Consider the following 15,297-nt stretch of genomic DNA (forward strand, 5'->3'; position numbering starts at 1 on the left):
TTATAGTGAAATTAAATGCAAAAAGCAGGAACTCAGTTTGTTTATTGGAAGACAATGTTTCAACCATAAAGTTCCATTGGCTCAGATTGAAGTTGATGACATCAGATATTTCCATTCTGGTCTCAAAGGCCAAACAGTCCCACAATAAATTTCTTCGCTGGTTTTCTTACCGTCTGCTCACAGACAAACCGTTTTATTATGTAAGGTTATCAGCCAAAGTTATGGCACCCACACCCTCACCTTTAACCTTTTACCCATGTGTGTACAAAACTTGCGTCATGCTACAGGATGTTTTGCCTTTTGAAGACAACATGATGAATGTTAAAAAAAAGAAAGAAATAATAACTTGCTCTCAGGAGGCATTGCTGCAGTTTCAATTAATTTTCTAAAAAAAAAAAAAAATCCAGTATTTTTCTAGTTATAAATATCTACAGGATCTCAGCTTTTGTAAGAAAAAATATATTTATTTTCCGGGCACTCACAATGACTCTATGCCTTGCATGAACTGGCAGTTTTAAATGTTTCTCTCTTCTACATTTAAGTTTAAAGCAAAATTACTGAGAGTTTAAGTTAAATTTCTCCATTTTTTTTACAAGATAATACAAATAAAAATATATGTTGATGAAATAAATTGTAGAAGAGTTGAGTTTTGGCTCATAAACCTCAATCCTTTAAGGTACACCGTAAGATTTAAAAAAAAAAGGCATTTAATTTTAATTAACAAAAGGGAAATAATTCAAATGCCTTTTAAGTTTTAATAACTGAATAATTTTGTTTTTTCTCCTCTATGATTCAGAGAATACGACGACGTCGGGGATATTACACATGTTGCCTTACAGCACACAGTGTACCTTGACAACATTGTAGAACACACAGCAGTTATGGCAACGTCACAATAAAGTGTCAATATCAGATGGATAAAATAAAAAATATCTCATGCAAAACTTGCATTTTTTTTTTGAATATCAATTTGTAGAAAAAAGTTTCAGTGCTGAGATGTTCACAACTCGAACTTCTTACAAATCGTTGGTCTTCTTTGAGAAGATGTGCAGCAACTGCTTCAGCCGCTCCGGCGCCGTGTGGCTGAAGTCCGGCGCGGTGGCAGCTCCGGCCTCACTGGTCCATGTCGAGCCGCTCAGACGACTACTGCATCATGGTGTTCTTAATGGTCCACTTCTGCCCCGAGCAGGGCTGCAGGACCAGCAGGTGGCCGAAGTAAACGTTGGCCGGCACCACTTCCAGGCAGCGTCCGGTGGCTCGGTTGATGAAGGACTCGTTCTGAAGGGGAAGTGAGAGAAAGGGTTCAAGTCAACTGGTGAATGTTGTGTTGTAATTTTTAACCCTTGTTTACCCATGGATAAATAGCAAGTGAACGTGAAAGTGAACTACTTGTCATCGTGACACTGCACACAACCAAATGTGACCTCTGTTTTTAACCCATCTCCAAAAGATCACAGATGGCAGGTCATACTCCTCCGCTCTGTTCATACCTGGGAGAAATGCCAGGACTTTTGCCTCATGTTGGTAATCTTCTCACAGTTGAGGAGCTGAGGAAAGCTGTTGACCTGGTCGTCCACCACACAGCGGGTGTCTTCGCCCGTGCTGCCGAGAGGACCCAGGAACAGCTGTCCTTCTTTGGTGTAACGTCCTAGCTAAGAAGACATCACAGGTTTAACAAATTATTATTATTCATATGAGGAAACGTAAAAATGTAAGTGTAAAGATGTTCGATATTAACTTTTGGCCGATATTCCGATATTGTCTAAAGACTTAATTTCCAATATTGACCGTAACAGATATAGGCCTGGTAAAGATTAGGATAGATTAATGAAATGAGCTTCAATGCTGCCATCTAGTGTCTTTCACTTTCATATACAGCCGTTTATTCCCAAAAGTATTTCTAGGCGACACATAATTTGGTGAAAACCCACGTATTGTGTTATCGGGTTATGGTAATAAAAACAGATAACAATTCCTACAGATATTATATAATTATGCTAATATCAGACAGGGCTACTAAAATCAATCCAAAATTTCAAGTTAAACTCTCTGATATTTTTTTTCTGTATTAATAATTCCATTACCTGGATTGGTCACAATCAAGAACAGCCGTGCAAAACATCCATCTACCATCTAATTCATTGCGATTACTCACGATTAATCCACAGTTGTGAATGACAAATATTGACAGACCCTTATAATGGTATATAATGTGTGTGTATGAGAGAGACATCTTTTTCCTTCTTCTTCCTCTTCAGTTTGGTATTTTATACGAGGCTCTGTTGGCTTATAGCGTTTTACTGCTGGAGTCAGGATGTTCCTCTCAGGCTCCTGTTTACCACAGTGAGTATGAATTAGGTGTCCTGCGGGGCCGAGGAGCCGACAACCGCTGACTCAGGACTTCAGAGGAGCATACTAACATTTCCAGCCTGACAGCAGAGCTGCCTCCAAAGAGAATTTCGGCCGGGCATATGTGAGAAAGATGGCCGTACGTCACATCACGTCACGGTGAAACATAGTCATGACTTGTGTTTGTGTTTTTGTGAAAGAGTGCAGGCTGTGATGGCAGATGGCAGCGTCCATGTTCCTACCTGTGGACCCCAGCCATGACAGGGGTGCAGGGTGGCCGTGTGGTTTTCCCTCACACCCTGGTCCATACACAGATGGCTGGCCGCTGAATTTCGAATCTGAAGAAAACAGTGGTGAAAAACACTAACGTAAAAAACTATAAATATATTAACCCTTTATGAACCCTTTACAAGGCATCGTAGGGCGTTAAATGTGTCACACAAATTTCACAAATCTCGTTGACGTACGTACAGGTTATTTCTTGCAATACCCAGTATGTATGTGTTACAAAATGTTTATATTTGTACTATTTTTTGTACTTTTTCAATCTTCATCATAATGAAAATATATTGGAAATATATTTCTTCTCAGGCTAGAGAATGCTTTTTTAATCTTTAATCATAATGAAAATATATTGGAAATATAATTTTTTTATATACTGCAAAAATCCATGATAGAGTGAAAAATCCACAATACAAGAATACATTTAAAATTTTAAAAACTGCGATGCACTGAGGGCTTATGTATATACATGTATGTATCCATATATACAGTATATACATATATAAATATATATATATAGTACATATGTATTAAAATCTGAATGAGACATGTATTTACCACAATCCAGAAGTTCTGAATATATATTTTATATATTTCTTTCTGATTTTAGCAGCATGGATCCATCGACACGTCGGCCTGAGTGACCACTCACCTCTCCGTAGAAGAGCGTGTTGTTGTACCTCCTCATCTCCGGGTAAACATTGTCCAGGTACCACTCGAAGCTCTTGCACTGCAGACTGTTCCTCAGAGTGACCCGCTGAGAGATGTCTCCGTAGTCAATACCGTGGTTCTGCGTGGAGCGGAGAAAACAACGAGTACATGAGTCCTTCCTTCTTCTTCTACAGAACAAGGTGAATATTATTAGAGAAACATTTACAGGTTTTGCATCTGAAAACAATTTAAATGGTTTGACTTTATGCAGTGTAGTTATTTGGAGTCTTAACAATAACTCAAGTACTGGAAAATGACAATACCTCCTTTTTAGGAGTAGTTTTTATCATCTGAAAACGCAATTAAAATGATGGATTGAATGCAGCTGAGCTGTGTTTTCACTGGCTGACTTCAAACCGTTTTCAATTCTGCTAAACTTTGTCAAATAATCAAAGCATAAAGTTAGATTTAATATTTTTGTATCTATTTTGTTTTACTAACATTCTGTTCAATTCCACTTTTAGGTGAGTCATTCTTATGAAGTGTTTGGGCAATTTTGTCAGCAGTCACCTTGGAATAAAGAATAAAACAGAAAATGAACATCGTTGTTCATTTTTATTGCAGAATTGATTGGAAGTTGTTATCGAAGCTTTAATGAAGCTCCGGGGCGCAGCTCTTACAGAGAGCAACACAAGCACTTGTCTGTACAAGAGCGCCCGTTTGCAAGCTAGTGCGTGTTACAATTGTAGTGTGCTGGACACATGAGTGTGTGCGTTCAAGAACATGAGTGGGAGCCAGTTGTTCAGAACCATCTCCACCTGTGGGATTATCAGGCCTCACAGAAACTCAGAAACAGGAAGCATGTGCATACAATGATCAAGGTCTTAGAGGAACCTTGAGACACCCTCTGACCTCCATCGGTATGTTCCAGGCCAGGTAGACGTTAGATTTGTAGTCGTCCATCCAAACCTCAGCCACCCGTAGAGCGTTGCGCCTCGTGTGGAAGGCGATGTTACTGTGGTAGGGTTTTTTCACCCTGGCTATGTGAGCCACTCTGGAACAAGGCAGCACCTCCATGCTGCCGCCGCACAGCCACACCTTCAGGGACGTGTGAAACAGAAGAGAGAAGAAAATGAGGACGTTTTTTTTTTAGCTCCACACAAACACAGCATGGGTGTAGTCTAACATCTGACAGACAAGCACTTCCTGTCTACAAATTCTTCTGCTCCCATCAGTCAGAATTTATTTAAAGTTAAGGTTCATTATGAGACCAAAAACAACTGTCATTTACGTAATCAAAATAAAACCATATGTGATGAGACCAAAAACAACTTCTGTCATTTATGTAATCAAAATAAAACCATATGTGAATACACAGGCTAACACGCAAACCGTAAGGCACAGGAACAATAACATGTAATGTCATTTATAATGAGTTGTTTAGTTGAAAACAACTCTGATATAGTGGCAGGAATTGAAGAAAGACACTCACAAAGCTCTTCTTCAACAGCTCTGATTCTCAATTTTTTATTTTTTTTTTTTTTGCCGTTTGCCTACTGTGCTCTTGCTTATCAAGCCAGATTTTTTTCTACTGTTGAATATACTTTTATGCTCAATAAGTTATATTTCAACAGCTTACTGCCATCATTTAGCAGCTAATGTATAGTTGCTTAATCTGTTTTATTTCAGCCATTAAAAATGTATTTAAAAATCTTATTTAAATTAATTTAGAGAAAATAAACATAATTAGAAAAGAAGAATTTCTCACATTCAGGATTAATTCATTCAGGAAAAATTCACAGCTAGGGCGTAGCTTAATAAAGATATTTAGCACACATCAGATTATGCTGTAAGACCAGCAGTCCTCAGTTCTCCAGGATGATTCCTCATAGAAAACCCTCCACACCGTAATGGAAACTATCCAGTCACTGAGTTTCCCGTTCCTTCCTACTCTGCGACCTATTTCTCACCACCGTCCTGCTGCAGGCAGCCCACACAGGACAGGTCCGGCAGAACCGGTAATGGTACCTCATTCATCAGAGGTGTCACTGTTCGGTGGCTACTGCTCCACTTACTAAACCTACAGGAGTGTAGAGGGAGCACACAAACCCTGATGCCCAGTTCGATGTTCTCCCCGCCGTAGACGTCCATGCCGGAGTCCAGCAGGCCAAGCTCGCCAAAGTAGCCGCGGTTGACCACGAAGGAGCAGCCGATCATGGCGGGGGTTCTGATATAAGCAAAATAGAAACAAAACAAAAAAAAACTGATCACTGGAACGGTGGCAGGAAACGGAGGCAAAGGAAGACCAGGGACCAGAGTCTTGGACAACATCAGGGAAACGTGGTCTATCGACCGTGGAGCTCCTCAGAACAGTGGAGAACCATGGTGAGAGTGTCCAGTCTCCAAGTTATTACTAACACAATGTTTGACAATAATGTGGAAAATATATCTACATATATTTATATACAACCTGCACATACTGCATGTACTGTATATATTTCACTCTGCTGCTATTAATAATTTATATATACTTTACACTTACTGCACTGTTTGTACTCAGCAATTAGAAAATGAATCTGTTTTATATATTTATATATTTTCTACATATACTGCATATTCATATAATCTGCATACACTCTGCATATACTATATGAATCTGTTTTATATATTTATATATAATCTGCATACACTCTGCATATACTTTGCATCTACTCAACCGACGACAACTGTGAACTTACTTCTAAAACTAGTGTTGTTAATACATAAATATGTATTTAGATGATATATATCTTCAAATGATTTTTAATATTTTTTGGTATTTGTGGTTGTGTATTTGAGGAGGATATGATGGCGTACCTGATGGGAGCCGTCATGTCGCCGTCGTCCCACCACTGTTTGGGCGGGTTGATGTACATGCACCACAGCTCCCAGTTGTAGCCGTGGCCCGAGTTCTCGTAGCGCTCCACCTCAAAGGTGTCGTGTTTGATGTTGTCGATGGACGGCAAGATGATCCTCTTATGGTCTTCTTTTATTCTGGCCAGTACCGGCTCAGCCCTGATACAAACACACACACGTAAATGAGAGTATAGAGTTCATACCAAAACAACAACATGGCGTCCCTCTCCACAGTCTCACTCTCTCTTCAGTCAGGTTGTCCCAACTATATTTCTGATTCTACCTTCATCCAGAGCACTGCAGCTCTGGAGACCACGTTTCTATTTATGCTGAGTGGACTGGGCTGTGTACATACACCAGAGTACACACTGGGCCAGAACATAAACACAGAGGTGTCGGTTAAATGTCTCCCAGACATCAGCATCATTTTTCACACAGTTCTTAAATCATAGTTTGTTTGGTTTTTTAAACACGTTTCCATGCAGGTTCTTTTCTGCTTCTCTGGTTTGTTTTAATGTCCCACAGTGTCTTTCAATTCTCTTTCTACAGACCCTGCCCCCCCCTTCACCCCCTCCTTTCCTTATCTTTAAACTTGCCATGTGTGAAATTGCCTTGTGTTTTTTGCTGCTTCTGCGATCCTTCACTCTCTTGTTCACCTCGCTCGATGTGATGCTGTTCAAGTTTCTTTAGAACGTTCCAGTAGAAATGTATATTGTTATTATTACTGCTGCTGCTGCTATTGTGGCTTGTACTTAAGGGAGGTCAACATTATCCTTTTATGGAAATACTGTCTTCCTCTGTTTATAAATAGAGGTTGGTTTTGTCTAGTGTGAAACTGCTTCCACTGAATTCAAACATTAGAACTTTTTTGGTTGTTGGAACTGCAGAAAACCTCTTTTTAAAAAGATGATGAAAAAACAACAGATTTTCATTGTTTCTGTGTCTAATGTGAAAATATGAAAACAACAAAATGTGCCTACTGTATTTTCCGGACCAGTCGCACCAGCCAACAAATGCATCATGAAGAAAAAAGTCGCATCAGTGCCCTCTAGTGGCTGTCAGTGTGAAAATAAACGTGAAATTATATATTTCAATTTATAAGTTGCACCTGAGTATAAGTCGAAAACCCAGCCAAAAGGTGGGAAAAAAGTGCAATTTATAATCTGGAAAATATGGTATTGCAATTTATAATCTGGAAAATACGGTACAAAGTACAATTTATAATCTGGAAAATACGGTACATTTAATCAATCTTGTGTTGAGCAAAGTAAATAATCTTATCTGTATACATATTTCCTTGATACAAGGAAATTCCCCTTCTTATTTACAGTATTTCCCTTTAAGCAGTGAAGCGTTTCCTGTCTACAGTTGAACAGATATAACTTAAGCAGAATCTATACCATGACCCAGGTGTTAACAATCATCTGGTCCACAGATCAAACCTGTCTTACCACGCTGGTGTAAACTCCACATGGGCGTCGAAAAAACCCGTGACCTCGGCCGTGGCGACTTTCCAACCTTCGATTCTGGCTCGGATCAGTCCCTCTCTCCTCTGGTTCCTGACAATTTTCACTAAGCCAGGGTAGCGCTTGTTCACGTACTCCTCCAGGGGGGCTTTCAGCTGCTCTACAGTGCGTAAAAATAACTTCAGGTTAAGGTCAAATAGAGGAAAAAAAACTTATATCGGAGACCACGAAGTCACGCTGCACAGACGTGACCTTGAACCACGTTGTAAAACGGCAGGTTCCAGGTTTACAGCATCGTGGCGGACCCTAACCCCGTGAACTTCTCCAGGCAGGTAATTTGAAGTGTCATATTTTATGTCTGTGCCAGGACTACAATTTAAAAGCTGATCAATCAATGTGGCAGCTCGGCTATTTCAGAATTTCATAAAAGTGATTTACATCTGTGAAAAATCATGGTGTGGACGTCAGAGAAGTTCGTCCACTCACTTTTTTATTTTGCTGTTTAAAAAAAACAGTTATAAAACTGTGGTCCTGGATCGACGCCGTGCAGCTACACCATAAATCACGAGCTTTACACAATTGAATTGAAGGGATAAGGTACGACTTTATTGGAAGACTGAAAGACATTCAATAAACTCCCTCGCTGTTGAGCTGAAAAATGTCTTCCCGGTAAATTATTCATACTTCAAAATAAAAATTAGCATCACTAAGAAGCAGATGCTTTTAATTGCAATCAGGACGTTTTTTTATTAATCCGTGTGGAAATAAATGATTTTACTGGGTTGTTATGTGGGTTATAACTATTTCAGTATAAGAATATAAATTTAATGAGTGATTCATGTTCTTAAAGAGAAAAGACAAATCCATCTTTCAGAAACTAAATCACATTCATTTCACTGAAGGCAACAGAACAACATTCGTTATAAAGACCAGATTCAAACCAGGGAAAAATCTGACACCAGGTGGAACAACGTTTTGTTTTGTGTTGTGTTCTCTCGACCTCTTTGTGCTTTTTAACCCTAACCACAGACTCAACAACACCAAGCAGAGAGTGAGCAGTTTCCTGGGCGTCTACAACGGCACCAAAATCACTCAATCAACAGCATCATCAACCGTTTCCCCCCTGGACAACAACATCCACCATCCTTCTTCCTCATCGTCGCCAGCACAGACTGAAAAAAAATCCCCCAAGACAAAAGATATTCCCCCAACTCTCTCTTTGCTGTTTATCTCCCCCTCTCTCTCTCACACACACACACACAAACACACAAACACAAACTAGAATCTTATTCCCCGTGCTGCCTGTGGTTTGTCTCTCTCTTAAACTCACACATCTCATAGTGAGGAATCTCACGCAGGGAGTGAGAGCAGTGATTGTTTTTTTGCCTACATGTCTATAGCCGGCTCACAGCCAGGCATCAGGGCAGAGTGATAAGTGCAGAGACAGCATGAGATTCTACCTCTCTCTACCTCTCTCTCTCTCTCTACCTCTCTTCAGCTCAGCCCTCCAGTGTTCCAGACACTTTAGAGGTGACGCTGTACAAACCTGATGTGTTGGTGTAGCCTGGAGCGGCTAACACAGAGTGATGAGGGGAGAGAACTACTGAGCGTGTATAGTCATGGCTGATGCTGTTCTGCTGACCTCCGTTTCTAAAGTGGAACGTCTCACTAGAAAGGCTTGATCGTCGTGTCGCGTCTCGTCATTTTATATTTTGGGACAACAGTTCGTTTTTTATCTTGTGGGGAAATGAACGTCAGATAAATGGGTTAAAAACTAGGGATGCTAGGGTTGTCCAAACACTTAATTTCCAATTCTGATATCATCAGATAAATGGGTTAAAAAATAGGGATGTCCAATATTGTCCAAACACTTAATTTCCAATTCTGATATTAACACATACCTGATGTGAGATTAATTAAACGAGCGGCAATGCTGCCATCTGGTGAGTTTCAATTTCATTACAGTTGTTTTTCCCCATAACACGTCATTTGGCAAAACACAGGCATTGCGTTACAGTTTTCATTATTGGAGGAAAAAACTATAACGATTCTTACAGATGTTACATAATATGCTAATGTCGGGCCAATCTGACATCTCCATTAAAAACTATTAGTCGTTACAATAAGAGGAAAACATGCTAAGAGCACAGGTTTTTTAATGGGACTTTTTTACCACCAAATTAGCTATCTTTCTAGTTAGATCATTTTCTCCCGCTGTCTCTTTCTTTCCATCTATTCCTCTGTCCTAATTTTTCACCATCAAGGATTGACACCTTTTTCCGTTTAATCGTGTTTAATCTTTCCTTTTTTTGAATTACCCTGCTGGCCTGTTTCATCTTTCTCTCTCCTTGTCTCTTCATCTGCAACCTTCTTGGCAAGGCTTCCCAATAAATAAGACGGGGACGTTGCTGCTGCGACAGCCAATTCAAGCGCTCCACCTCTATCTGTCTGCCCTGCAAAAACTCAGCGCCACCAGTCACCTCTACAACGGCTACTCCTCACAACCAATGACCACGGCTCCAGGGACTGACAAAGGTGCTTCACGCCGTTAAACTGTCGCAGAATAATGGCCAAAACGTGTGTGTGTGTTTGAATTACCAGTCTTTGTGCTGAGGAGATTATTCTGTCAATCACTGCATGATAAAAATCTGAAGTGAATTATACAATAAGGTCAGGACTGTGACTCCGTTGAGAGCGACTTATTTATTTATGAGCCATTTTCACGTTCAGATCACACAGGCTTCCCTCCAAAAAAAAGGGGGGAAATTTCACAGAGTCTTTGACTGTGTTTGGGCTAAAGTTCAGGAAGAGGAAGTAGGAGGACCGACGTTGTCCCTAATTAGCCAAAAGACTCAGGGACATATCAAAGTTAGGCAACTGGACAACTTTTTCCAACATAAAATGATAAGAAAAACAGGTTGAATTACAACTAGATGGGCTAATGCATTGGGTTATACAACAGATGGCTTTTTTTTTCAAAACTTCACTGTAATGTATTTGTAACACTGTACTACCTACAAAACTGCTATTCTCTTTAAAAAATTAAAAAATAAATTACTACGCAGTATTTTATACCTACTGGAGAATGGAGAATACATTTTTCTTGCTGAACCACGCCAATAGATCCACGCTCCCTAACTTTGGGAACGACCAGTGTGATATATTTTTGTAATTAATAATTCATTTTAATGTAGCTAATTTGTTGTCAGATGCTCCGTGTGCTGCTGATGTCAGTGTCTCTATCTAAAGGACGTGTTTTCCTCTTGACTCACCGTCATCGCTGTTGTCGTCCACCAGGATGATTTCCTTCAGCAGGTGAGCCGGCGTGTGATTGACGGCCGAGTGGACCGAGCGCAGGATCACAGACAGGGCCTCGTTGACGAAGATGAAAATCAGGGAAATCTGTGGGAGGTCTCTGGGGTAGCTGACCTTTCGACATCTGCGGACACACACACACACACACCGCATGATCTGTAAGGTGAAACCATTGTACGTCCACCTCTAGGTGTTAAAGTGTCCTCAGTCAGTGTTATTAAGAAGCGTCTCCACAGAGGTGCTGACATCTTGTTCCACTTTCTGCCTCCTGTTTGACTAAATTCACATTGATCCCTTTTTTTCCCCGTATCCCCAAATTGGTCTCGTCACACTGTGTCTAGTGCAAATAGGAGTCCTATTTTTACTGCTGCTCTGTTGAAACAGCTCTGATGAGGAGGAAAATGCAGGTTGTTTTGGCTGCGTGTTCAGTTGAAGTGTGTGAGAGAACACACGCTGCCACACTCCTCTCATTTCCTTGTACTCGTAATCCTATTCCCAGGTGAAGTCAAATATTAATCACAAAACTTTGTAATGAACGCAGCGTGAAAAGGCATACGATTTAATTATATTTGTTCAGGTTCATGGGCAGAAACAAAGGTCAGGGTTTCTTTGAGGGGATTAGAACATGGGGAACAGTCGGATCATAACAGCTACACCTCACTTTGACAATAACAAACAGGCTCAGCTGCTTCACAGGAATTAAACATGGCATTTAATTCCACAATATATCCAGATTATAATTATCTAGACCTAAAACCAATCTGGTTCTGATCGAGCGCAATAGACTTTTCTTTTTTATAAATACAGGCTGTCTTGGAACTTTCTGACCTACTCATACTGTAAGTTTAAAAACCCCTTAACAGTTTCACTGTCACATATTGATATTGTGGTCGTTAATTATTTAATGCTACGACTGTGCCCCTGCTACAGTACATTCTACTGCAGGTAATGTTCTTCAAGGTTCTCCAAACTGCAGAAAAAAAAAAAGTTACAATTTAAAACAGTGAAAGAGTCTGTGAAATAATGATACATTAATCCAACCAGCACTGCTAATGTCAAAATACTCAGTGTTGCCTAAATAAATAACTATACAGTGTTCCCTCTCCTATCACAATAGTTGCGTTTCAAGACCCACCACGAAATGGGAAAAATCGTAGAAAAAAAACGTGAAAAAAAGTAGAGGCGAGATAGTTATTACCTTATTTACATATTTACTCTTTATGAACTTCCCCCACATTGTTATCCTTATTTACATATATATATTTACTCTTTACGAACTTCCCCCACATTGTTATCAACCCTCCCTGGACTGCGTTACCCTTTCCCACACAATTATATGCAGAGTAGAGTGGCCACACAGAGCCAATCAGTGTGAGGAACAGAAGAGAGAGACAGTACAATAGTACTAGTAGTACGAGAGCTATGCGCCTATCTCAATTCCAAAACGAAAATCCACAGCTATGCGCTTATCTCAATTCCAAAACGAAAATCCACATTTTTAAAGCCAAAACTTTTGTATGTATAATTATTTTATAATATCTTTTTGGTTTATAATTTTTGCGAGATCAAGGATGTACTGTGTATACTTTTGGAGCTTGATGGAGAAGACAGGTGACGCCACCGTATGAGCCGGAGGCAGAAACGGTGAAGATGACTGGCTGCAGCAGCAGTCTGAGGCAGATACTTAGAGCAGAGCAGCATGAATGAGTGGGAGTGTGAGTGTGTGAACTTGTCACATCACAAGTACAAAGTGATTGGCTCATGTGAGCATGGATCCCACAGTGATTCCTCTCATCAGCTGGTGACACTGTAACACTAGTGCTTCTGTTATCAGCCCATGTTTAATAAGATGATCATAAGAACTCATCTCTGACACTCTCCATTAGAAACAACACCTTCACCGCACACGTCTTTGTACAACTTGGGATTTAACATTTTGATCTCTGCGTCTTTTTATCTGACTCTCGTTCTCTTTGCTGCCTCCTCTGGGTTTGATGTTCCAAAGGGACTTTCATCCTGGGTAGACTCCCCGGTCGTCCTCACAGGCAGCAAAGTTTGCTCCAATCAGACACATAGCAACAAGATTTGTGACAGGCGATATCATTCTTTTGTTAACAAAGAAAAAGGTTAAACCCTTCGCGCTTCTCTCTTCTCCCTCCACCTACTCCTGAGCTGAGAAGCTGAGAAAGCGCGGTGTCGCGTTTCGATGTTACGCCGACGACTACATATTGTATGTATTATGTAAGTATGTCTTTCTGGATAAAGGACCAAGATAGAGCGAGGTGGAGGTGGACTGACCACTGTCTACTTCAGACTTTTCTACACTGTGTTAATATTAGATGCCCATTATTCAAGTACATCAGTAAATATATTTATTAAACACACACAAAGTGTGTGTTTGTGTATGTGTGTGGAAGGGTAATTAGAGTCAGCTTGTTCCAGAGGGGACACATCTTTGTCCTTTGCTGAAAAAAAGTGTGTCCTCAGGTTTGTGATTACGGTCACAGGAAAGTAGTGCATACCTACATTTGGGTGTCGTGTTGTGTATGTGGTCCACATACACAATGATACACACTTAAATTTAGAAAGGTTGTCAGGACATAAGGCTGCGTCCTTTAGAGTTAGTGTTAAGGTACGTGTTGGAGGAACTCTTAAGGAAATTAATGCCCGTCTGTAAAGTTGAGAAGAGTGACCTGAAGCTGTGTGTGTCCCACACACTCAGCTCTGTTGGATTTTACAGCCCTGCATATGAACAGAATGACTGAAATAAACAGGTGACTTGGAATTTGTGTAGCAACGGCTAAAGAATTGGTTCCAGCTTGTTTGATATTTTCTTCATTTGGCAGAAGTTGTCTTTTTTTTAAAGAAAATGAAGCTGTAGAGGATGAATCCACCGAGTACGGCAGCTGTGGTGAGGACCTTCAGGAGTAACGATTCAGTGTTAGCAGATAAATAAGTCAAATGGAACAGGAGCTTTGGAAAACTACAACCTTGTTGATGAAAAGTGTTTTAGAAATGTAATTCTGATCCTAACTTAAAAAAACCCACAAATATTCTATACAGACTGTGAGTACTTCCAAAAACTTGAGAAACTTGTACTGCAGTTTTTGCGGCATTTAGATTTCCACATGGACATTAATTTATTGGATCGTTACAAGATCCTTTCAAAAGACCCTTTAAAATAATATAATAATATGCATGTGTATATAAAGCACCAGTGAATGACTCTTACTTGCTGGGCCGGTGGTCTGGTATGGTCCGGTCCAGAGAGATCCTGTCGCTGAGGTAGGCGTTGTAGCCGTACTTCTCTCTAAGGTTTTTGGCTTCGTTTTCCTCAGCCGGAGACAGCGTGGCAGGGACGCCGCCTTTTCCCCGGCCACCGTAGCCCTCAATCAAGCCCAAAGATTTGGACAGACCTTGGTGAGGCAAAACAGGCAAGATTAGCCGTCAGGATCTTCAGGTCCACCTTAATAACACGTGGTGTGGTTTGACAGCCAGAGGCGGTTGTCAGAGTCTTGTTAAATAAACGCCTACGGTACACTCATCATATCTGCACACATCTGTGTAATCAGAGGTGGAAATACACATTTAATGACACGTTTGAAAACGGCATTCTGTTTAAAAGCCCAATGGAGCTCGAAGGCTTTTCATTCATTCATCTTCTACAGATCAATTCATCCTTTTTAGGGGTCAACGGGGGCTGCAGTCAACCCCAGCAGCCACCGAGCAAGGACGAGATACAGCCTGGTTAGTTCACCAGTCCATCATGAGACAAACAATGACTCAAACTCATATTTGAGGCTAATTTAGATTAATTTACATAATAATCCAATCTGCATAATTTAAGACTGTGTGAGGAAGATGGAGTTCATTCAAAAAGACCATCAGCTACCACTGGTATCAAACTGGTGATTTTCTCGCTGTAAGGCAAGTGTACTAACCACTACCACCACCTACTGAAGTTGAATGGCAAAGTGGTGGCACGAACTGAAATTAGCTTCTATGTTGGCAAACGTCCTGCTTCAGTGTTCTGAACCTGACCTTTGACTGTTCCTTAAAACAAAATTTTTCACTTTTGTTCTTAATCTGAGGTTATGCACTTGATCAGTAAATAAATAAATTGATGTAATTCATATTATAATTATTCACCAGTCTGATCTGAAGATCTGAATTAAATACTGCCTAAACGAGTTACTGCAGATCTTAAGTCCAACAGCAAACCTAGCACTGACTTCACCCTGCGTTCGATTCCCATCAGGATATACTGTTGACGTTGACCACTCCAAATGTCCCGCTGCACTTTACCGTTCAGCTGCCGGTACACCACGTCCCCCAGGGA

At 40.4% G+C, this 15,297-nt stretch overlaps 1 protein-coding gene across 1 annotated transcript; it reads right to left on the reverse strand.

Annotated features, from left to right (window-relative positions):
- Positions 1-24: 24 nt before the first annotated feature.
- galnt17 (polypeptide N-acetylgalactosaminyltransferase 17) lies at positions 25-15,297 on the reverse strand (the record flags this gene model as incomplete). Its single annotated transcript, XM_008308858.1, has 11 exons — positions 25-1,278; positions 1,491-1,652; positions 2,592-2,687; positions 3,284-3,421; positions 4,195-4,380; positions 5,392-5,509; positions 6,139-6,336; positions 7,629-7,803; positions 10,916-11,082; positions 14,191-14,374; positions 15,264-15,297. Coding segments are annotated over 11 exons (1,593 nt in total), but the record flags the coding sequence as incomplete, so codon positions are not given.

This window comes from Cynoglossus semilaevis, chromosome 4 (genome assembly GCF_000523025.1).
Source record: "Cynoglossus semilaevis isolate Cse_v1.0 chromosome 4, Cse_v1.0, whole genome shotgun sequence".
In the NCBI taxonomy this organism is placed as follows: domain Eukaryota; kingdom Metazoa; phylum Chordata; class Actinopteri; order Pleuronectiformes; family Cynoglossidae; genus Cynoglossus; species Cynoglossus semilaevis.